This window comes from Jaculus jaculus, chromosome 10 (assembly GCF_020740685.1).
Source record: "Jaculus jaculus isolate mJacJac1 chromosome 10, mJacJac1.mat.Y.cur, whole genome shotgun sequence".
Taxonomy (NCBI): domain Eukaryota; kingdom Metazoa; phylum Chordata; class Mammalia; order Rodentia; family Dipodidae; genus Jaculus; species Jaculus jaculus.
Window position 1 is genome coordinate 14,202,601 of NC_059111.1, and position 25,068 is coordinate 14,227,668.

General features: G+C 50.2%; 1 protein-coding gene across 1 annotated transcript in view; it reads left to right on the forward strand.

The window, feature by feature from the left end:
- Positions 1-19,411: 19,411 nt before the first annotated feature.
- Positions 19,412-25,068, forward strand: part of Smad3 (SMAD family member 3) — a 136,819-nt gene continuing 131,162 nt past the window's right edge. The window contains exon 1 of the mRNA XM_004662563.2: positions 19,412-20,021. Within this exon, the coding sequence (XP_004662620.1) occupies positions 19,816-20,021 (206 nt within the window). The 5' untranslated portion in view covers positions 19,412-19,815. The remainder of the gene's footprint in view (positions 20,022-25,068) is intronic.

Consider the following 25,068-nt stretch of genomic DNA (forward strand, 5'->3'; position numbering starts at 1 on the left):
TGCCTTTTTTATTTTATTTTATTTTATTTTATTCATTGAGAGAGAAAGAAAAAAGCAGATAGATAATGAGTGTGCCAGGGTCTCTATCCACTGTAAACGAACTCCAGATGCATGTGCCACCTTGTGCATCTGGCTTATGTGGGTCCTAGGGAATCTGACTCGGGTCCTTAGGCTTCACAGGCAAGCACCTTAACTGCTAAGCCATCTCTCCAGCCCTGTAGTTATGGTCTTGTTGCTAGGACAAAGCACCCAGCCAACAGCAGCTGATGGGAAGACAGGGTTGGTTTTGGCTTACATTCTCAAGGGGAAGCTTCATGATGGCAGAGGACAGCATGTCATGGGCAGCGGCTGTACATCACTCCTTGCCACAGCAGGTGGAAGACAGCAAGAAAGAGCTGCACTGTGGCAAGGGAAGCTGGCTGTAACACCCCTCAGCCTGCCCCCAGGAACACACCTCCTCTAGCAAGGTTTTACCTCCCAAACTGCCACCAGCTAGGGACCAAACATTCAAAACACACGCGTGACACGGGAGGGACATCCCACTCAAACTCCAACAACCCCTGTGCCCGGGGGAGGGGTAGGGAGGTACTTCAAGGGACAGGCACTCTTCCCCATGACCCTCTTGAGGAGAGACAAGGACACTTACAGAGGACGGGAGTTCTGTTCCGTCTTGAGGCCCATGTAAGGCAAGCCCTGGAAGCCACACCTGGTTCTCCTCCTTTGTGGAACTGAATCCCTCCCACTGCTGAAGCCGCCTAGCCCAGAAAGGCTGGGGCCAGGGAAGGGCCTCGTGGAGCTTCCGTGTAAATGAAGAACGGAGAGCTCAGCCCAGGGCCTGGCACGGGCCGCAGTGATGTGTCACGGCTCCTGTGAAGATGGCTGGATGCATGGTGGAACAGATCGGTGATGTTAAAAAGCAGGGTTTGCTGTTGCGCGGGCGCTGGGGAGATGGCTTGGCGGTTAAGGCGCTTGCCTGTGAAGCCTAAGGGCTCGGGTTTGATTCACCAGGCCCCACATAAAGCCAGATGCTCAAGGTGGGATGTGTGTCTGGAGTTCGTTTTCAGTGTCTAGAGGCCCTGGTGCACCTATATTCTGTCTCTCAAATATATATATATATATTTAAGGCAAGATGTCTGGACCACAGTAGGTACCTTCCTTAGAGCAGCTGTCTTTCAGATGAGTTTATTACACCCTGGAAGTGAGGAGCCGACTCTTGTAGAGTTCTGTGATACAACCCAGGAACCAGCAGGAAGTTAACTGTAAGCCACCCCGACCCCCAGTGGGATTCCAGTTCCAAGCATTTCAAGTCCCCAGTGGAATTCCGAGCAGATCAAAGGAAGCTAGTTCCCCTGACTCCTAGATCAGCTGACATTGGTCCCAATCGAGTGTTGCTAGCATGTCCACCTGCCCTCATGTGAATCGTATCGATCCTCAGCAACATGATGTGACATGTGGCATCCGTTGCAGAGCCGTGGAACCATGGTGCCCAGCCACACAGCCACAGGGGAGCCCTGTTCCTCCTTATCAGCTCTGGAACACAGGCATGGAGACTGGAGAGGCTGGGCTCAGGGTGCCTGTGGGCCACGTTATGAGACCTTGATTCAGCTCTGTGGGCCCACAGGCACTGCAGTGGCAGTGAGCTGAGTCATGGCCCTCAGTGCCCTAGAAGAGATGGCCTCCCTTGATGAGATTCAAACAAAAACAACCCGAACCCTGAAAACGTGCCATCCATCAGTCACAGCTTCCTGAGGCTGGGGAGATGGCTCAGGAGTTTAAGGGGCTTGTCTACCAGTCTGCCAGGCTGAGTTCAATTTACCAGCACCCATGTAAAGCCAGAGTGGCACCTGTGTCTGTCATCACAGTGGCAATGGAGATGGAGCCAGGAGAATCTGGAAAATTGTAAGCCAACTAGATTGGCATGCAGTAGCAAAAACAAGGCAGATGGCTGGAGAGATGGCTTAGTGGTTAAAGTGCTTGCCTGCAAAGCCAAAGGACCCAGGTTCAATTCCCCAGGACCCACATAAGGCAGATGGCACAAGGTGGCACATGCATCTATAGTTCGTTTGCAGTGGCTGAAAGGCCCTGGCACACCCATTCTCTCTCTCTCTCTCTCTCTCTGCTTCTTTCTCTCTCCCTTGCAAATAAATAAAGTTAAATTTAAAAAACAATAAATAAAACAAGGAGCCAGGCATGGTGGTGCACGCCTTGAATCCCAGCACTCTGGAGGCAGAGCTAGGAGGATCACCACGAGTTCAAGGCCTCCCTGACAGTACAGAGTGAATTCCAGGTCAGCCTGAGCTAGAGTGAAACCCTACCACGGAAAACCAAAAATAAAACAAACAAGGGAATAACTGGATCAAACAAGATGGAAGGAGTGAAAGACTTCTCAGACCTTCACAGATGCATGCACCCAGGTATGAGCATGCCCATAAACACACACACACACACACACACTTCTAGAGATTATGATTGCAAAATTCAGAATTTATGCAATCATGTTCACCTTTTTTCCTTGGGTTAGGAGTGGCAAAAGTAGGAAGGGTTTACTTGCTCTGCCACCTAGTCCCCTGGTCTGCCTAAGGAGTCCTTGCCCACAGTGGATATCTAGACCATGTCTTTTAAATTGAAGTGTGCCCACTCCCAGAAGGGGACCAGATCCAAACAGCACTGTGTTGGGGTCTGGGCAGAGAACCAGCTGGCACTTACACACACATACTCACACACACACACACACAGAGAGAGAGAGAGAGAGGGAACATACGTGTGGGTTTAGCAATCTTCCTTACTCCAATTTGAAATAAACATGAAAACACAGTGTTCCCTCTCATCATTAATAATGTGCTATAGTTTCCACATGTGGCCAGGCTGCTCTCTGTGCCAACTGACCCCTCCCGGGCTAGCTCCCCACAGAAAGATTGATTAAGACCCTGACCCACGAGGGCGGAGTGCCTGGATGCTGGACCTTGAACCCCAATCTTCACAGAGGATGCGATTCCCAGAGGAAATGTTAGATTTCCCCCTTGCGGCCCGGGGGGAGATGAATGCGTTCCTGCCTGAACCTGGCTTCCATCTGCTCCAGAAACACTCCTACATGAACACTCCACACACCACAAAACCGCAGGAAGTGGGGGTCCGAGTTTTGAGGGGGAGTATACGATTGTGTGTGTTCTGGACATTAAGTTAGGGTAACGTGGCTTCTCTTGGAAAAAATCTAAGAGGCGGAGGGAGCGCCCGTGGAAACGTGAGCTGTGCGCTGGCTGGGGGCTCAGCAAAGTACAGCCAAGCTCTGGATGGAATGTCTTACTAAGCATGTGTGTGCGTTGGCTCTTCATGTGTCCATTCAAATCCCTATGAAGAGGCTACCTACCTTGTACCAGGCACGGTCCTTGACACACCTTTGCTTATGTAGATGAGTTCCTGCTGTCTGCTGGAGTCAGCTGGGGACAGAGCCTCCCCCCCAACCCCGCCACATACTCTGGCTGTAGCATGAAGATGCCTGCCCATCCATCCAGCCTTTCTTCCACCAAGCACCCCGAATGTGTTTGCCCTCAATGGATGCTCAGGCAGAGGGCCCAGGGCTGTGTCCTGGTGCCCTGGTAGTGTCCGGCTTCCTTTCTTTCTGTCACTCCCTCTCCTGATGTCATCTCCAGGGTCCCCGCGGGTGGTCTTGGCAGGATCTGACCCTGAGAGTTCAGCCGCAGATTAAAGCTGACAGGAGCCTAAGGCTTGAGATGCTACTCTCCCACCATCCTCTGCATCTAGCTAGGGGATTCCCAAGGACCAGAGGCAAATGCCTCTATCTGTGGAATCAGCCAGAGCTAGAAGAGTCTCAAAGGTAAACAGGTTTTAGCCAGTAGCAGGATAGTTGCAGGGAAGAGCTCCACAATTGATTAGTAATGTCTGCTGTGGCCAGTGCAAAGGAGGGTAGTGGAGTCATGTGTACACATTAAAATGGGTTCAATCCCTTAATCTTACAGATGAAGACATTGAGACCAGGAGTGTCGATGCCATGCAAGCTGGTAGTGGGTCTTTTGAGATTTCCTGGCTCTCTAGTCAGGCTATTTCCTGCCACTTCCACAGGCTTCCAGCCCTTCAGTTTCTTTGCAGGCAGAGGGACTTCTCCCCAGGCAGGAGCCATCACCTTGATCTATGAGTGAGCTCAGCCCCGTCAGTTCATCACCCTGCACTGTGACCTGTTTCTTTCAGTCCCTGTCATTTCCTAGTGACGATTCGAGGGTGGTAAGGCAACTGAGGCTGAATTCTTACTGGAAGCAGCAGGACTGTGGTCCAGGCCTCTTGGCTTTCAGCAATGTACACAGAGGGCACTGCAGGAGCCCCTGACTGGAGGCCTCAAATGTAAAACAAGATGCAATACTTAAAAAAAAAAGTATGGGCTGGAGAGATGGCCTAGCGGTTAAGCACTTGCCTGTGAAGACTAAGGACCCCAGTTTGAGGCTCGATTCCCCAGGACCCACGTTAGCCAGGTGCACAAGGGGGTGCATGTGTCTGGAGTTCGTTTGCAGTGGCTGGAGGCCCTGGCATGCCCATTCTCTATCTATCTGTCTCTTTCTCTCTCTGTCTGTTGCTCTCAAATACATAACTAAAAAAAAAATAAAAACAAAATAAAACAAAAATTTATTTATTTATTTATTGGGGGAGGGGTCAGGGATAGAGAATCAGCATGCCACCAGGGCTTCCAGCCATTGCAAAGGAACTCCACACACATACACCACCTTGTGCATCTGGCTTTACATGGGTCCTGGAGAATCAAACCTGGGTCCTTTGGCTTTGCAGGCAAGTGCCTTAACTGCTAAGCCATCCCTACAGGCTAGTATTTTCTTTTTCTTTTCTTTCTTTCTTTTTTATGCAAAAGAACAAGAGTGAGAGGGGGAGAGAGAGGATGGGCATGTCAGGGATCCCAGCCACTGTAATCAAACCCAAGATGCGTGTGTCATCTTGTGCAAACGTGCGACCTTGCGCATTTGTATCACCTTGTGCATCTGGCTTACGTGGGATCTGAAGAGTCAAACGTGGGTCCTTAGGTTTCACAGGCAAGCACCTTAACTGCTAAGCCATCTCTCCAGCCCAAGATGTAGTATTTTAGTTATGAAACCTCGGGCAAGTCACTTCAGCTCTCTGGATCTCCATTTCCTATTATTAGCCATCCATCCTCCAAACATTTATTAATCACTCTGAATGTGCTCAGGCACTGGTGGTGGAGGCAGAAAAAGCAAGATGAGGCTCTGGACACGAAGGGGCATAAATCAAGCATCATGCATCAGTGACGCCAATTACATATGCCAGTGGGTTCGGGCTATTAATTGGCATGGAGGGCTGAACTGGGTCAGTTGGGGGCTGAGTCCTACTCTAGAAAGAAGAGAAGAAAGACTTCAGACAGGGGCGATGCTCTAATGTGTTTTCACATGAAGAGGAGGTGTTTGTTTAGTTGGAGAGGTGGGTAGGGATCACAGGTAGGGGCCGAGGACATAGCTTAGCAGAGGTGTTTGCCTTGTACGCAAGGTCCTAGGCTCCACTCTCCAACATTGGGGGGAAGGTAGAGAGAGAGAAGGACAGAAGGAAGGGAGAAGAGATGGAGGGAAGGAGAAAGAGGGGAGAAGAGTGAATTGAACAGAAGCACAGGACATGAAAGAACCAAGAATAGTGTGATTTGCCTGGAAAGTAGATGGGCTTCCAGGAAAAGCCCCACAGATGAGACGGGATGGGCCATATCTCCAAAACCTTCTCTTTTACCTGAAGGACCATGATCTCCATTCTCTGGATCTGTGCTTCCCGTAGGGCTGGCCACTAGTGCCTGTGGCTGCTGAGCACTGTAAAGTGGTCACTCCTCATGGAGATGGACATGTGATGCACACAGTGACTTGTATACATACAAAATGATGTGACTTTTCTATCGATTACATATCAAAAGGATGCCAAACTAGATATAGCCAGTTTTAAAATTTTTTTAATTTTTATTTATTTATTTGAGAGTGACAGGGAGAGAAGGAGAGAGAGGGAGAGAGAGAATGGGTGCGCCAGGGCCTCCAGCCACTGCAAATGAACTCCAGATGCATGTGCCACCTTGGGCATCTGGCTTATGTGGGTTCTGGGGAATTGAACCTGGGTCCTCAGGCTTCACAGGCAAGTGCCTTAACTGGTAAGCCATCTCTCCACACCCCCCCCCAAAATATGTTTAATAATACATTATAGGGATTATGGAGATAGCTCAGTAGCTAAACTGCTTATCATGCAGGTATGAGGGCTTAAGATGCATGAGCTGGAGTGAGTTTAATCCCCAGCACCCATGTAAAAAACTGGGTGTGGCCACACATGCCTGGAACCTCAGTCATGTGGGGAGCAGACAATGGAGAGTCACGGGGGCTTGCTGGTCAGCCAGTCTGGCTGGACAAGGCAGCTCCAGGTTCATTGAGAGATGTTTGTCTCAAGGAAATAAAGCCGAATAGTGATGGGGAGAGCAGAACATGTGATGCCCTCTGGTGTCTGTTCATGCATGCAGGGTACATGTGTCTGCACACATGTATGCATACAAACACCTCCCCACAGCACCACACGCACTGTACATGCATGTGCAAAAAATCCATTATTAAGTTGGGAAGGTTGAGGGAGAGGGATCGCAGTGAGTTTGAGGCCAGCCTGGGTTTACAGAGTCAGTTCCAAGTCAGCCAGAGCTGAAGTGATACCCTGTGTTGGAGAAAAGGTGGGGGAGCTGGAGGGATGGCTGAGCAGTTAAGGTGCTTGCCTGCAAAGCCAAAAGACTCAAGTTCAATTCCCCAGGACCCACGTTAGCCATTTGCCAGATGCACAAGGGGGCGCACGCGTCTGGAGTTTGTTTGCAGCAGCTGGAGGCCCTGGTGCACCCATTCTCTCTCTCTCTCTTTCTCTCTCTCTATGCCCCTTTCTGTCAAATAAATCAATCAATAAAAAATGTTTAAGAAAAAGAAAAAGGGGGGTTGGAGAGATGGCTTAGCAGTTAAGGCGCTTGCCCATGAAGACTAAGGACCCAGGTTCGATTTCCTAGTACTTAAATAAGGGATACACACAAGGTGGCACAAGCATCTGGAGTTTGTTGGCAGTGACTGGAGGTCCTGGTGCACCCATTCTTTTTGTATCTGCCTCTCCACATAAATAAATAAATAATGTTTACTTATTTTTCTTTGTCAGAGAGAAAGAAGGAGAGAGAGAGACAGAGATAGAGACAGAGAGAGCGGGAGAGAGAATTGGTGTACCAGGGCATCCAGACACTGAAATTGAACTCCAGACACATGTGCCATCTTGTGCACATGTGTGACCTTGCGTGCTTGCATCATCTTGTGTGTCTGGCTTACATGAGATCTGGAAAGTCGAACATGAGTCCTTAGGTTTTGTAGGCAACTACCTTAACTGCTAGGCCATCTCTCCAGCCCTAAAATATTTAAAAAAAAAACAACAACCCATTATTAAAATGAATATTCCCTGTTCCTTTTTCTTTTATTAATAAAATACAGCCTTAAGAACACTTAAAATCACACATGCTACTCTCATTATATTTCTATTGGACAGTATTGCTGAAGACAATGGCAAATCACTGAAAGGGATTTTTTACAAAGCAGAGGAGATGTAAATTAGATTTGTGCCTTAGAACTCTCCCTGTGGCAGCCAGCAGAGAATGGAGACAATTAGAAAATTGTCATAATAATTGACGGTGAGCAGCGACAGGGGCCCGAGTTAGATGGAGGCCTGCGTTGGAGAGATGGATTGTTTGTTTGGAGGTTGGGGGTGGCTGAGCTTTGGGGTGTGAGAAAGGAGGAGCTTCAGGGCTGCTGGTTGGGCTGACCATCTGGAGGTTTGGAGGACGAAGTAAGAGGCTCCCAGAGAAAGCTGTCACCTATCAGTGATGTTTATAGGGAGAGGTCTAGACCATGCTTCAGACCAGTGGTCTATCAACCACTGGGCTCAAGAGTGAAAGGGGAGGGTTCTGACATAACTTGTCAGGATTCAGTTCTTAGTTTTTCTATGTGTTTTACATACTAGCCGAAGTTAAACTTATTTAAAGAAAAAGCTAGAGTATTTTTTGTTTGTTTGTTTGTTGTTTTTTTGAGGTAGGGTCTTGCTCTAGCCCAGGTTGAATTGGAATTCACTATGTAGTCTTGGGGTGGCCTCGAACTCAGGGTGATGCTGAGATGATGGGGGTGAGGGGGTGCTATATTAGGTACTTTCCTTGTTGTTGTGACAAAATACTTGAGAAGAAGAAACTTAAAGAAGGACTTATGGTGGCCCGCAGTTTGAGGGGATATGGTCCATCACGGCAGGAAGGCCTGGTGACAGGAGCTTGATGAGGCAGCTGGTCACATTCCATCCACACTGAGGGAGCAGAGCTATGAATGCTGTTGCTCAGCCTCCTTTCTCCTTAAAAAACAAAACAACTGTTTTGGGATGGAGGGATGGCTTAGTGGTTAAAGCGCTTGCTTGCGAAGTATAAGGACCCATGTTCAACTCTCCAGATCCCACATAAGCCGGATGCCCAAAGGTGACGCAAACGCAAGCTCCCACTAGGTGGCGCAAGCATCTGGCGTTCCATTGTAGTGGCTGAGGTCCTGGCATGCCCATTCTTTCTGTCTCTGTCTCTCTTTCTCTCAAAATAAAAAAAAAAATGAAAAAAGTTAAATTCATTTATTTGAGAAAGAGAGAGAGAATGGGTGCGCTAGGGCCTCGCAAACGAACTCCAGACACGAGCGCCCCCTTGTGCATCTAGTTTACGTGGGTCCTGAAGAATCGAACCAAGGTCCTTTGGCTTTGCAGGCAAGTGCCTTAATCACCAAGCTGTCTCTCTAGCCCCCATAAAAGTTTTTTTAAACTTTAAAAAGTTTTTATTTTTATTTATTTGAGAGTGAGAGAATGGGCACACCCAGGGCCTCTAGCTACTGCAAATGAACTCTAGATGCATGTCCCAACTTGTGCATCTGCCTTATAGGGGTCCAGGGGAATCAAACCTGCGTCCTTAGGCTTCGCAGGCAAATGCCTTAGCTGCTGAGCCATCTCTCCAGCTTCTGCTTTTTCCTTTTCATTCAGACCAAGATGCCTGCCAGTGGAATGGTGCTGTCTACAGTTAGTGTGGGTCTTCCCACCTCAATTAACATCAGCAATTCCCTCACAGACATGCCCAGAGGTTTGGCTCCTAGGTTGACAGTTGAGATGAACCATCACAGGCCCCTGAGGAGTTCCGGGGAGAAGTACGAGCTGGATACTCATATTTGAGAGTCATATGCTAACCCTAGACTCAAGAGCAAATAAGATTACTCAAGGAGGGCTGGAGAGATGGCTCAGCCGTTAAGGTGCTTGCCTGCAAAGCCTAATGAACTCAGTTTGATTCCCCAGTAAGAGCCAGATATACAAAGTGGCACACGCATCTGGAGTTTGTTTGCAGTGGCTAGAGGCCCTAGTGCACCCATTCTCTCTGTCTGCCTCTCTTCTCTCTGTCTTGCTATGCTTGCAAATAAAATATAAAGATTACTCAAGGAGAGGATTTGTCCTTGGGGACATCAGTGTGCATGGAAGTTTGGGGTGGGGGGAGAGGTTCCTGACAATCTCCAAATCACCACGCACCAGGGAGCACAGTTAATGCTAAAGCTTCCTGGTTCTCCTGAGTGGAGTCACTGAGGAATAAGTGAGACAAGAGGAAAGATGTGACCCCTCGGTTGTCAGGCGGCGTGACAAGGATGGGCTGTTCCAACAGCTTTCCAAGGGGCCCTTTGGTCTTAGCATCAAAAGCAGCAATTCAGGCTGGGGAAACGGGTCTGTAGTTCAAAGCACTGGGTGATGTAAAAAGCCCGATGTCTGAAGTTTGGATCCCCAACACCTACATCAAGCTGGACGTGGTGGTGCATGTGTCTATGATGCCAATGGGAGGCAGAGACAAGAGAATCCCAAAGTGAACAGGCCAGCTAGTCCGGTGTTCTCAGGAGTGAGCAACAAGAGAAATCCTGTCTCAAACAAGGTGGAAGGCGAGGGCTCATGCCCGAGCCTGTCTTCCGTCCTGCACACACTTGCCGTGTGTGTGCCCCAAATCACACACAGACACAGCACACACCAAGCAGCAAGTCTCTTTCTAGGGACGTATTCAAATGAAAACATCAGTCACATGAAGCAATGGGTATATGCAAAAATGTCTGGAGCGTCACCTTTTATGATGCCAAATAACATCAAGGAGCAAACTTAAATGTTCAATTGTGGGAAATTAGTTTAAAATGATGACACAAAATCCTTTACAGACATTCGAAACAATGTTACAGATATCTATGCATTGACATAGAAAGACAGTCACAATAAGCTCAATGCAAAAGCAGGCGATTCAGCATGATTCCTTTTTATTTAAAAAAAATATTATTTATTTATTTTCACTGAGAGAGAGGCAGATAGACACAGAGAGAATGGGTACGCCAGGGCAGCCAGCCACTGTGAAGAAACTCCAGACACATGTGCCACTTTGTGCATCTGGCTTTACCTGGGTCCTGGGGAACTGAACTATGGTCCTTAGGCTTTGCAGACAAGCTCCTTAACCACTGAGCCATCTCTCCAGCCCCAGTGTGCTTCTTTCTAGTTGGTGACACTTATTTCCATTGTGGCTAAGAACAAGGACAGTTGAGCTAGGTTGTCAGAGCATGGCCACTCACAGATGTCATATTGCATGTCTCACTGAGCTTTTCTCAAAAGAAAATGACAATAACATAGCCCATAGGCAGGTGTGAAAACTAAGTAAGTTCACCTACCCTGTGAAAACAGGGCCAAGCACTCCTAAGACGTCAATACGGACCAGGCTTTGGTACTAGTTGTTTTTTTTTTTTTTTTTTAATTTAGTTTTTTGAGGTAAGGTCTCATTCTAGCCCAGGCTGACCCGGAATTCACTCCATAGTCTCAGGCTGGCCTCGAACTCACATTGCTTCTCCCACTTGGCCTCCCAAGTGCTGGGGTTAAACGTGTGTGTGCCTGGCTACTTTTTTGCTTTTGAGTGTGTGTAGTATGTGTGGTGTGGTATGTATGCGTGTGTGCGCATGTTGCACACATGCGCGTACAGAGGCCAAGAGGAGAACTTCCTGGTGTGCCTCCACTTTGCTCATCTGCATGTTCCTTTGACATGAAGCCTCTACTGATTCTGGAGCTTGCTGGGTTTGTTTGTTTGTTTGTTTGTTTTTGCAGTGAGTCATAGCAACTCTCCAGTCTCTGCACCCCCACGTACTAGAGTTACAGACATGTATGGCCATGCCCAACACTTTAAGTGGGTCCGGGGGAATTGAACTCAGGCAGTTTCAGACTTCCTTAGGCCTCAAGTTTGCACAGGAAGTGCTCTTTCCCACTGAGCCATCTCTCCAGCCCCCACTGTTGCTTATTTTTTTTTAAAGTCCCTGTAATTCACTCACTTAAAAATGCACAATTCAGTTGTGTTTAGTATAGTCACAGAGTTGGATAGTCACAACAGCCAATTTTTAGAACATTTTCATCACCCTAGGAAGAGACTAGTACACATTTGAAGTCATTCCCCACGCCAGCTCCTTGCCAGCCCTTGGCACCCGCCCCTCTTTCTGCCTCAGAGAAGATCCTCGCAGGAACATTTCATAGACATGGGACCGCACAGTGCGTGGTCTTCTGAGACCTGTTCTTTTACTGAACATAGTTTCAAGGCCTATTATGCCATACCATGTGTTGGCACTTGGCTTTGTTTCTGTAGTAGATAGTGTGTGTGTGTGTGTGTGTGTGTGTAAGCGTGCAGGAATGTGTGCATCCATGCACGTGGAGGCCAGAGGTTGACATCAGGTGACTTCTCTCACTGGGTCTCTCACTGAACCCAGAGCTCACCAGTTTGGTTAGATACATTAACTAGGAAAGCCCTATCTCAGCCTCCCTAGCACTGGCTTTAAAACAAAAAAAAACCACAAACAAAAAAGGCATGTTACATGGGCTGGAGAGATGGGTTAGCAGTTAAGGCACTTGCCTGTAAAGCCTAAGGACCCAGGCTCGATTCCCCAGTACACACGTAGGCCAGATGCACAAGGTGGTGCATGCATCTGGAGTTCATTTGCAGTGGCTAGAGGCCCTGGTGTGCCCTTTCTTTCTCTCCCTCTCTTCCTCTTTCAAATAAACACATAAATAAATAAAAACTTTTTAAAAAATGTACATTACAGGCACATGTTACCATGCCCAGCTTTTGTTTTTGTTTTTGGTTTTTTTTGAGGTAGGGTCTTGCTGTAGCCCAGGCTACCCTGGAATTCACTAGGTAGTTTCAGGCTGGCCTCAAACTCACAGCTAGAGTGAGATCCTACCTTGAAAAACCAAAACGAACAAACAAGAATATTCTAGATGTGTGTATGATTTTTGAGAGGTCAGGATTCTGCTCTGCCTCCAGTCACATCCCAGTACCTGACTACTCAGGAACACTGGGGCCCTTTAAAGGACAGCAGTGCTCACTGATGAAAAATATAGATAGGAGCCGGGCTTGGTGGCACACGCCTTTAATCCCAGAGCTCGGGAGGCAGAGGTAGGAGGATCTTTGTGAGTTTGAGGCCACCCTGAGACTCCATAGTGAATTCCAGGTCAGCCTGGGCTAGAGTGAGACCCTACCTCAGAAAGCCAAAAATAATAAAACAAAACAAAAAAACCAGATAGTCATTATTTCTTCTCTAGAGTCCACGTTCTTCCTTGGGACACACTCCTCTGCTTTCACTCTAGTACCGCTTCCTTTCTTTCCTTATTTAGTGCTAGTTTTTTAAGGAACATTGTATTTCATTTTTGGAGTTTACTTTTAAAATTGTGGTCAAATACATTAACAAAGTTTACCACGTCATTGATGTCAAAACGTCTAGTTCAGAGCTGTGTCTGAAGCTCGGTGGGAAGAGTGCTTTCTTAGCATGCATGAAGATCTGAGTTCAATCCCCAGTACCACATAAAGCGAGCATAATACCTGGTGTATAACTGTAATTCCAGCATTTGAGAGGTAGAGGAAAAGGATCACAAGTTCAAGGTCATCCTCAGCTACATATGGAGTTCCAGGCCAGCCTGGCTGACAAATCAAAATGTTCATGTCACCGGGCATGGTGGCGCACACCTTTAATCAGGAGACAGGGGTAGGATCACCTTGAGTGAATTCCAGGTCAGCTAAACTGAGACCCTATCTCACAAAAACAATGTTCAGCCAGAAGTAGTGGCTCACGCCTTTAATCCCAGCACTCAGGAGGCAGAGTTAGGCAGATTGCCATGAGTTCAAGGCAACCCTGAGACTACATAGTGAATTTCAAGTCAGCCTGGGCTAGAGTGAAACCCTACCTCAAAACAAACAAACTAAACAAAACCAATGCTCATGTCAGCAGTATTAAATACATTGACGTTTTTCTTCTGATGGCCACTACCACCTTTTATTTCTAGAACTTTCTTCATCCTGTAAAATTTAAACTCGGCACCTATTCCTAAACATGAACTCCCATTCCTTTCCCTTTCAGGGCCTGTAAACCACCATGCTGCTTATCTGTCTCTGAATTTTATTACTTTAAGTATCTCATATAAGTAGGATCATACAAGTTTTGTTCTCTTGTGACTGGCCGATTTAACTTACAAAGTTCTCAAGGTACATCCATGCGGTAGCATGCATTAGAATTTCCTTTCATTTTTAGACTGAACAATATTCTATTGTGTGCACATACAAACCACATTTTGCTTATCCATCTGTCTGTTGCTGGTTATTGTTATTCATGCAGCTGTGAACGTGAGTGTGCAAATATCTTCTGGAGACCCTGAATTCAATTCCTTGGGTATATACTTCTTTTGACTTTGATGTAAAAATAGCATGTAATTTCAATTTTTAAATTTTATTTATTTATTTGCAGGCAGAGATACAGACAGAGACATATACAGGGAAGGAAGGAAGGAAGGAAGGAAGGAAAGAAGGAAGGAAGGAAGGAAGGAAGGAAGGAAGGAAGGAAGGAAGGAAGGAAGGAAGGAAAGAAAGCAAGGAAAGAAAGCAAGGAAAGAGAAGGCAAGCAGGAGTCTGGGCTAGGGCCTGTGTCTACCAGTCTCTTCCGTTCATTCCCTGGAGTTGCTTCTCAAGCCAGCAATGTTAGGCGCGGGGGTGGGGGTGTCTAAAGCCTAAAGTTCACACTCAAAGCCTAGCTGCACTATAGGTGTATGTAGGTGGTGTGACCCAAGGGACTTGAGCTCTTAGTGATGGTGGGCAACTGGCAACTGGGGTGGGGAGAGGGCCCCACGTGCATTTTAGGAGTAAGAAGGGTTAAGGTGCACCAGGAACCCAGCTAGGAAGGAAGTAACGCTTGGGTGTTTTGTTTTACCGAGAAAGTAAAGCTGAAAGAAGGGAAGTGAGTTCCTCAATGTCAAAAAAAAAAAAAAAAAGATGGGGTCCGGAGGGGGAGAGGAAGGAGTAGGAGGAAGGTTAATCAAAATATAAGATGTAGGGCTGGAGAGATGGCTTAGCGGCTAAGCGCTTGCCTGTGAAGCCTAAGGACCCTGGTTTGAGGTTCGATTCCTCAGGTAAGCCAGATGCACAAGGTAATGCATGCATCTGGAGTTCTTTTGCAGTGACTGGAGACCTTGGAGCACCCATTCTCTCTCTCTCTCTCTCTCTCTCTTTCTCTGCTTCTTTCTCTCTCTGTCTGTTGCTCTCAAATAAATAAATAAAACCAAAAATAAATAAATAAAACCAAAAATATTAAAAAATATTAAAAAAGAAAGGAAGGAAGGAAAGAAGGAAGGCAGGAAGGAAGGACAAGCATACCAGAGCCTCCAGCCACTGAAAACAAACTCCAGATGCACATGCCACTTTGACATCTGGTTTATGTGGGTACTGGGGAATTGAACCCAGTTCATTAGGCTTTGCAGGCAAGCACCTTAACTGCTGAGCCATCTCTCTAGTCCTACTGAAGGTAATTTAAAGGCATATGAGCTCACCATTTTTCCAGAACTGTATTTTATTTCAGCCTCTTTGATGGCTGCCCATGTGCATGGTTTTTGAAAGCAGATTCAATGATAAGGAGCCAACAGTTTTCCAGCCATTGTATGTGTGTGTCTAAAAGACTCTGGGCCTGGGATGAGGCAAAAACACAATGACCTCTATACTTAATACATGCATATATGCAAATACAAATGCAGGGAGAGAACTCATATAACATATACTATTGCACTTAAACAAGCAGGGAGAGAGAGAAAAAAAAAAAAGAGAAAGAGGTAGAGCGAGAGAGAAAGGGAGAGAATGGGCACACCAGGGCCTTCAGTTGCTGCAAATGAACTCCAGACACATGTGCCACCTAGTGCATCTGGTTTACATGCGTGTCTTGGGGAACTGAACCTGGATCCTTTGGCTTTGCAGGCAAGTGCCTTAACTGCTAAGACCACCTCTCTAGACCTATTTTTTAAAAAGAATATTTATTTATTCACTTGCAAGCACAGAAAGAAAAAAAAGACAGAGGGTAGTTTGGAGAGAGAGAGAAGAATGAATGAATGAATGAATGAATGAATGAATAAATAAATAGGGGCATGCCAGGGCCTCTTGACACCACAAACTCCAAATGAATGCATCACTTTGTACATGAGTCTTTAAGTGGGTACTGGCGAATCAGACCTAGGACATCAGGCTTTACAGGCAAGTGCATTTAACTGCTGAGCCATAGCTCCACACCCCTCTCCGCCCCTCCTCTTGCCACCTTTCTGTGCAAAGTGAAAACAGAACATGTCCGATGCTCACCACTGGTTGCCCGGACACCTGTTAGCTAGCAGGGACACAACCCTCACTTCAGTCAGATGTTCATTTCTTTGCATGGTCCAAACACATTTTGGCATCTTGGTCCTCCAAGCTTAGTCCTGAGAGCCCTGTCCGTTCCCAGGAAGACAGAGTCCCGCCTCCGCCCCCATACCGCCTCTCCTGAACTTTGTACTTACCATGATGAAAAATTAACTGGGCTAATGTTTCCCTTCCAAGGACAAGGACAACCTCTACAAGGCAGGCCTGGCTGGGCCCCAGGAGACCAGGCGTCAGAATGGAGTTGTATCCAATCCTGGGCCACCCACTCATTCGATACCCAAAGTGGACAGGTCATGTAGGGTCCTCTCAGCCCAGAGAGGAATCCCCGTGCCCGCCCCCCCCCAGGGCCAGGTGCCCCCCCAAACCTTTTCACATAGAAGGCCAGGGCCCGAGGAGAAAGATGGAGCTCAGAAACATTAGGTGGGTTCAGCAGTTTCCCTGCCCGCCAGGTGGTCCCTGTCACATGGATGCTGGCACGGGAAGGAAGTACCCAGCAGGGTTCAGGCAAACCAAGGGGCTGGCTGACTACCTACTTCCTACTCTTGGGAAAATTAAGGGGTTGAATAAGGGCCCCTTCCAAAGCTGTGATTTTAGAGGGTGGGGTACAGGCCAGAATCTTCCATGCCTCTGAATCCTCAGTGCGTTCCCTTGCGCGCTCTCTCTCCCCTCCTTTTCTTGCTGTTCTCTCTCCTTTTGCCTCTCCCTCTCCCTGGATCCTCACCTCTGGGGGGCCAATACCTCCCTCAGACAAGGCTTCCTCTGTGCAAGATGCAGGGCTTGCCCTGGAGTAGAATGAACCCAATTGCTTGGAACTTTCTAGACTGAGCACGCTGTACAGTTAAGAGTTGTTCGGTCTACCCTCAATAGCAGAGTTGGGTGAATGAGGCCAAACGCTAAGGTGGGTCAGGGATGCCGCCTGAGGCCCTTGGACTTGACCCGGCTGCCTCACAAGAAAGCTGCTTGGTTTGATGGTCAGGTTAAAAGTAAACCATTCACTTGGAAGATGTTGACAGCAGAATCCCTTTCTGTCTTTCTCCACCCACTCAGGTACACCTCCACCCCTGCCCCTTGATGCTTCCCCGGCCTGTGAGCTTCTTGCGGTTAGACCTTCATCCTTCACTGAGGCGGTCCCAGCCATGAGGAGGACTGTGTGATGGAGCTGCTGGAGAGCTAGATATAGGTCTCTCCCTCTGACTCACCCCTCTTCATGGCCTGGGTACTGGCCACAGGTGTGCTTCTAAGTATTGGAATGCCTGCAAAGCCCCAAGTCCCACAGCCAAGCTAGGAGGCTGTGGGGAGGGCAATCTGTAACTCCATTTTACAGGTGAGCAAACACTGGCTGCCGGACTGAAGTCAGAGCAGGACAAGTCATTTCATTTGTGTCCTTTCAGACAGCTCTCAACGGTGTCCCTGTTGCAATCTGTAACAATTTGGGAAGATCACGGACAAAGGCTGCACAAAGACAGAGTTCAAACCCTGGCTTCTGCCTCTTGCGCTCCTGAGAAGTACCTTGTGTCACCTGCGAATGTGACCCATTAAAAAGCTGTATTTCACGGGCAGAGCTTGGGCTGTCAGGAATAAAGACAGCAAGTAATAGGGCTGACCCATCTTCCTTCCCCTCTCAAGAGGGCTGGGAAGACTGAGGGGAGAGGGGGGAAAGGGAACAGGGGGGAAGGAAGAAGAGAGAGAGAGGAGAGGGAGAGAGAGGGAGAGAGAGGGGAGAGAGAGAGGGAGGGGGAGGAAGAAAGGCTGTTGTAGCTACAAAAGAGCTGAATTCATCTTGGGGTTTCTCTTTCAGGACCCAGAAGCCTAGAGGTAGGAAATGTTGGGGAAGCCAAGGGGGGGGGGGGTCTGACAGGTTGATGGGGGTGGGGTGGGAATGGGGAATCCTTGGTGGACAGGGTCTGAGCCCCAGCAGCCGTTGATTTTGTGGATTGGACCACACCTCATAGGGCTTTGTAACTCCCACTCGCTCTGGGTTTAAAGATAACTTCTTTCTCACCACGGGGGGTTTCCTGCTGTTAAAAACAAACAAAGCCTTAGCTACAAGGCTAGCCCTACGGGGAGGCCGCAGCGGGAGAAAGGCCCGCGTGTGTGTGTGTGTGTGTGTGTGTGTGTGTGTGTGTGTGTGTGTTTTGGGGGGGCGGGAGGCTGCAGTAACGCCTCCGAGCCACGGAGGGGCTGTGAGTAGCCAGCCCTGAATGAAATCTGATGAGATGTGTGTGGGGGAAGCCCTAGGGCTCCCCAACTGTCAGGTTCTCTTGACATCCTACCTAGGCTAACTTTGAATATGTAAACTTCCTAAGCCCTCCCCTCGGACTTCACTTTTTTTTTCCCCCTCCTTTCTTTCTTTTTTGGCTAGTTCACTGCTTTATAAACAAAGCCCTCGCTCCCTATTTATTTGGTGTCGAATTTCAGATCTGTCTCTACTGAAAGTCTACAACACCCTGTAATGTTAATTTCCCCCAAGGATAAATTCTAAATGGCCTTCAACCATTCCTTCACCCTCAACTCGACTGTGGTCTGTGAGGCCTCAGGCCCAAGAGACACCCCCCCCTGGCTCCAGCAGTTGCTCAGACTGACACCGACGCCCCTAACTCTACACTTTAGGGAGCCTTTCCCCCTTTCAAACTCCCTCCTCCGCGCAATCTCGGGGCTGGCAGCTGGGGTGACCTCACCCAGGAGAAAGTAAAAAAAACAAAACAAAATAAAAATAAGACAGCCCCCACGTAATCAGCCACAGCGCTTGGCTCCAGACCGACCGAGATGAGCTGACCCCAGACTTCCTGGGCCTCAAACTTTCCCGCACCCCTTATCTCACTGTTCAGGGGTGGTGGGGGGGTGCAGCCCGCCCTGGCCCATCGCGCCTGTTGGGTTATTAAAACTTCCTTGCCAGACTCCCCGCAAACTCCATCGGAGCTCGCCGAGCTCTGGCCTCTAGCCGTGGGAGGAGGGGGGCGGTGGGTGTCCTCCGGGCGCCCCTTTCTCAAGATGTCCCACCCACCCCCCACGCCGCCCAGCTCCCCCGGGGGCGGAGGCCCAGGCCAGGGTCCCCAGCGCGCGCGCTGCGGCGGGGACGCCGGCCCTGCCCGGTGGCCCACGTGGGCGTGCGTGCTCGGCGGGGAAGGGCGGGCAGGCTGCCCGGGGGGATGGGGAGGGGGGCCGGCGGCGGGGCGCGGGGGAGGAGCGGGGAGCCCGGGCGGCGAGGGGGCGGTGACAGCGCTGGGAACGGGGGGGTGGTGGAGCCGGGGGGGGGGGTGAGATAGGTTTGCACGCGGATTTGCATGAAACAAGAGACTGGGAGCTGAACGGGAGCGCGGCGCTGCACGGCCCGGGACGGGCTCTGAGAGCGAGCGGGAGGAGCGAGGAGGAGGAGGAGGAGGAAGAGGAGGGGAAGGAGGACCACAGGGAGGCGAGGCCGCAGCAGAGGCGGAGGGATCTGCGCATCCAAGCCCAGCCGAGGCGAGCAAAGTTTGGCTTTAAAAAAGGGGGTTGGACTTTTTTCTCTTTTCTTTTCTTTTCTTTTTTTTTTTTCCCATTCCCGGAGGCGGCACCCAAACAGCTTTAACCCCGTGCGGAAACTCAAAAAAAAAAAAAAAAAGACAGAAAAAAAGAAAAAAAAAAAACTTTCTTGCTGCCACTCTGGGAGTCTCGCGGCTGCAGTCCCGTCTCCGCCCCGTGCAAGCCTGGGACCTCTGCGGGACCCGGGAGCGGGGTCGTCGTCGGTCAACACCGCTGCCTTTCCGTCCGTCCGTCCGTCCGTCCGTCCGTCCGCGTGGGAGATCATCGGGCGCCCACCCTCTCCCCCCCACCCAGCCTCCCAGCTGCAGCGCCGCCGCCCGGCCCAGGCGCTTCCCCGGGACAAGTTAGTTCGCCAAGAGTTGAAACGAAGTGAAGTTCGGGGCGCCAAAGGGGGGGGGTTCTCTCCCCCTTTTCCAACTCCCCCCATCCCCCCTCCCCCGGTGCCCTGTGCCTTGGCCGCTCGATTCCTCTCCCTCCCCGCCCCTCCCCTCCCAGCCATGTCGTCCATCCTGCCCTTCACCCCTCCGATCGTGAAGCGCCTGCTGGGCTGGAAGAAGGGCGAGCAGAACGGGCAGGAGGAGAAGTGGTGTGAGAAGGCGGTCAAGAGTCTGGTGAAGAAGCTTAAGAAGACTGGCCAGCTGGACGAGCTGGAGAAGGCCATCACCACGCAGAACGTCAACACCAAGTGCATCACCATCCCCAGGTGTGTGTGTGTGTGTGCGCGCGCGCGCGCGGGTGTGCATGTGTGCAACGGGAGGTATGTGTGTGTGTGTGTGTGTGTGTGTTGGGGGGGGACTGAGACTTAAGAGCGCGGGTTGAGAGAGACAGTGGGGGTGGTAGAGGTGGTGGGCAGAGCAGCCCCCACCAAAAAAAAAAACCCTACCCCATAAAAACCTTCTTCCGGATTTGCCAAAGGCTCCCAAGCCCCGGGCTTCCACGCGGCACTCTGGCTTCCAGACTTCAGGATCGCGGTCCCACCTCCGGGCAGCGGGACGGTGGTGGAGAGGGGGGCAGGGGGATGCTGCTTGCTGAGGGTTGGCCTCGATCTCTTCCCCCCACCACCACCCCAAACCCACACACACCCCACCCCCGGGCTGCGGGCTCCGAGGCGGGCGCGGGGGGGGGGGACGCTCGCTTTGTTCGGCTCCGCGGGGCCGGGCCCCTCCTCCGCCTCCCGCCCCGCGCTCGTGGAGGTGGCGCGGAGGTGGCGGGCGAGTGATGTCCCTTTCTTTGCTCCCGTCCTGTCCACCGCCACCCCCACTCCTCCTACACCCCAATCTCCTCTACAGGAATGCAGTCCGTACAGCTGAGGCTGTGGGCGAGGAGACAGAGAGGAGAGAGGGAGAGCCTAGTGATTGACAGATTCCTTCTTCGCTTTCTTTGCCTTCGGGATTAGCATTTTTTTTTTTAATCGAGTATTTTTAGATTTGGTGGTGCCAGTCTCCCGCCACCAACCCCCCTTCCCCCGCGCGCACGCACGCACGCATGCACGCACGCTGTTAGTTGCAGAACAAGGCTCTCTCTCTGACTCTCAAGTGGGAAGAAGCAAGGAGCAGGAAAAGTAGGGGCCTCTCCCACTCTCGACCCCACTCTACCCTTCCTTATTTTTAGTCCTGTTGCGGGTGCCTACGGAATGGAGGGGTTAGCTCCAGACAGATAACAAAACACACAGCCCGGAGCGGGCCTCCCGTCGGCCTCACTGCATTCCTGTGCAGCCCTCTTTCCCAAAGCGTTTTGCCATCTGTCCTGACCTCCTTTATCCTTCCCGTCGGGCTAGTGAGGTCGGCTGGGAGCTCACAGATGGCTAATGGAAGGGGTCAGTGACTTCACTACCCAGGGCCTTCTTAGAGGGCCTAGCTGCACCTGGCTGGGCATCGGGGTGGGGGAGCTCTTGGGCTTTCTGCCTCCGCTTTTGAGCCCCCTGTAAAGTTTGATTCCAAACCAAGAGGGAGGGAGGGAAGGGAGAGAAAGAGAGAGAGACAGAGAGAGAGAGAGAGAGAGAGAGAGTGAGTGTGTGTGTAGGGCATGTTATTTGGGGACACTAGGCTGCAGAGGAAGAGTACAGATTCCAGGGGCTAAGATCTCTTCTTGTTTCCGAGCCAGGGGTGGCCTCCATCCTTGGCCACCTGCTCAAGGCAGCTGTGCGGGGGCTGCCAACAGTGTCAGGGTACAAAGCAACATCTGTCCACGGGAACCCAGGGCTGGCCTTCTCTGGAAATAAACACCACATATGGTGGGAATGCTGACTTAAAAAATAGTTTTTTTCTTTTAAAGCTACTGAGTGCCCCCCCCCACATCACTAAAGGAAGAGGGACAGCGGTGTGCTGTGCATCTGGGGAGGGTATTCTGGGCTTCTGATCTGAGCCAAGGCTGACTCCAGGGGAGGTGGTGTAGTGTGATGGTCAGTGACATCTAGGTTTTGTCCCCTTTCTGGTTCCTTATTCGCTATTCTCCGCCCCCCCCCCCCCCGCAGTGAAGGAGGGAGGGTGGATGAGTTTCATTTATCTCTGTCTGAGGAAGGGCCTGAAAAATCTGCTGTCTCCAATCTGCCTGAGTGTGCCAAGGGACCAAGTGCTTTATGCATTGAATAAGGAGAAAAAAAAAAAAAAACCACCACCAGTGATATCAATTACGAAACAGACATCTGTGTAAAGTGTTTGACAATTTGCAAAGCACTCTCGTCTGGCTTTGTGAAGTCCTCCAAGAAAGACAAAAGGAAACTGGCTCCTGGAAAACAGATAAGGCAGTTAGGCCCTAAGATGATCTCGTTTTCAAAATATTTCATTTTTATTTATTTACTTATGAGAAAGAGAATGGGTTCGCAAAGACCTCTAGCCACTGCAAACAAACTCCACATGCACGCACCATCATGTGCCTCTGGCTTACCTGGGTCCTGGGTAATCGAACCTGGCTCCTTAGCCTTTGCAGGCAAAGGCCTTACCCGCTCAGCCATCTCTGCAGCTCACCTGACTACTCTGGGCTTTGCTTGTTTGAACATTGTTTGCAGAGTGCTGAAGCGTTATTATTGGGGGGGGGGGATGCACAGGCGGTGGATCTTTGCTTGGGAGGTGGTTCTTGTTTAATCTTCTGGTTAGTGACAAGAGAGGTCAGGCCTTCCCTTGTCTTGGTTTGCCGCCCCAGGTGGCATAGTTTGGCCTGCCTTTTCTTCCTGTGTAGACTTCCCAAATCCGGAAGCATAGGAAAAAAAAAGCTTCTGAGAGTTCAAGTCTCCCTCCTGGCCTTCTTGTGGCTCTGTTAGGCCTGAGCATCTTCTGCCTGTCAGGAGAGGACCCGGTGTCAAAGCAAGGACCTCCTACATGCTTGGCCAGTGTTCTGCCTCGGAGCTACTCCCCCAGCCCTAAGCAGGTTGTTTTCTTTTGTTTTTCTTAGCTAGAGAGATCAGTTGCTTGGGTGGATCCAAAGTGGATTTCCATCCCTGGATTTCTAAAAAATGTTTTCATCCCTGGATTTTGTGCCCACGCCTCTGGATCACCTTGTCTCCCTCGGCAACAGCTGCGGCTGGTTTTGTTCATGGGCAGAAAACCAAAGGGCTCCTCTGAGGGAGGTTAGGATCTGTCCTCTTGCTGGCTGTCAGTCTGTCTACTGAGTCCCACCATCGTGGCGGTGGCGCCAGTCCCCTTGCTGTCCTCATGCTGCCTCTGAGAACGAGGGCTTTTTGAAAGCTTTTGGAAAGCGCTCTCTTCCATACCCCGTAGGTGTCCACATCCTGCAGAGGAAAATGTGTGACTTAAGTCACTTCACGGCGTGTGGGGCTGGAGGAGGGACACTGGGTAGATACTTCAGAACGTGCTGGGAGATCTGGACTCTGGGGTTTGAAGACCGAGTCTTGAGATTCAGCCGATGGCGCTGCCATCCCGGGCCACAGTGGCTGCATACCGTGCCGGCGGCTCCTGTGTTTCCCTTAGTTCTGGCCCGTTGAAGCGGGGTCGGGAGAGCAGAAGTGACACAGACAGTTACTGAGATGGATGCCAGTCACGGAGGTGACAGGAGCTGGCTGTGCATACTTCACAAAGTGCCCCCCCCCCCCCGCCGCAATTCCCACATGCTGGGGCAGGAGCAGCCGGGCAAAGCCGCAGGTGTCTGGCTCCATCTCCCGAGGGGACCTGCGGCCCTGGCCTCTGACAGAGGTGGTGAGGTCTGCGGTAAGTGGTCCTGAGATGCCCATCTAAACCATCCTTCTCATAGCCGCTGGCGTCTTGTGCTTCCTTCCATCAGTGGGATCCATGCCTCACCCAGTTTGGGGGAGCTGGATCAAGCCAAAGGCATTGCTTGTTTGGAAGGGAACTTGGGCTCCCCCCCACCCCCGCGCATCGGAGCACCCCGACCAGAGGAAGATGGGAACAATGAGTTATGTACTAGGGCCATCACACAGCATCGCCTCCCTCTCTCTGCACTCCTTCGTTTAGTAGGACCTCCTCCTATGACATCCTGAGACTTTTGATGGGGAAGCAGATCCTCATCTGTCACACCACTTCTTGGCCTTCTGGGGACAGCCATGACACCTGGGCTCCAGGGCGCTCTCTTCCATACCCCGTAGGCGTCCACATCCTGCACCTTCCACATCTGTGTGAACCAACTGCAGCAAGCCCGCTCCCAGCTGCCAGGGAGGGAGCACATGGGGAGAGAGGCCTGCGGGACAGTGCGTAGGGGACAAAGGGGACTGACTCAGCCGCCCCCGAAAGAGGAACCAGCCCACCTGGCCTTTCCTGGCTGTATGGGATCTTGACTCCCGCTGCTTGCACAAAAAACATTATCTGAATGTTTAAGCCTTCATGTGGCAGGGAGCCCCTTGCAGCCAGTTCTGATCAAATGTTAACCGGGCCGCGTTTTGTGGATCCATTGAGATTAATCAGATCTCCGTGAGATCTGAGGCATTGTTACAACCCCTGGGGAGGATGCTGAGGTCCACTGGAGAAAATTTCTGCCTGTGAAGAACATATCCTGCAATGAGAAAAAACATTCACAGGGCATTATTTAAGAGTTAAAAAAATATTTATTTAGGGCTGGAGAGATGGCTTAGCATTTAAGGTTTGCCTGCGAAGCCTAAGGACCCAGATTTGATTCCCCAGTATCCATGTAAGAGGGTCACAAGTGTCAGGCGTTCGTATGCAGTGGCTAGAGGTCCTGGCATGCCTATGCTTCTCTGTCAAATAAATAACAAAGTAAAATAGTAAAAAATTATTTATTTATTTGCAAGGAGAGAGAAAGAGAGAGAGAGAGAGAGAGAGAGAGAGAGAGAGAGAGAGAGAATTAATGGGTCTGCCAGGATCTCTAGCTACTGCAGTTGAATTCCAGATGCATATGTCACTTTGTGCATCTGGCTTTATGTGGGTACTGGGGAATCAAGCCCAGGTCATTAGGCTTTACAGGCAGGTGCCTTGACTGCTGAGCCATCTCTCTAGTCCTATTTGAGAGTTTTTAAAAATTATTTATTTGTGGGGGGAAGCGTGCATGTGCCACAGTGGAGGTCAGGGGACAACTTTGAGGTGAATGTGTTCCACCTTTGAGACAGGGTCTCTTGCTGCTCGCTGCATATGAACTGCCAAACTGCAGAACGCAAAGAACTGTCAGACTAGCTGGGTGGAGAAGAACTTCGATTCTCCTGCTGGGACTGTGGAGGCTACTTTCCGTCTAGTTTTACATGGGTGCTGGGGAATTGAACCAGGGAGTAGACCCTGGGCAAGCATTTCTTTCTTGCTTGCTTGCTTGCTTGCTTACCTGCCTCCCTC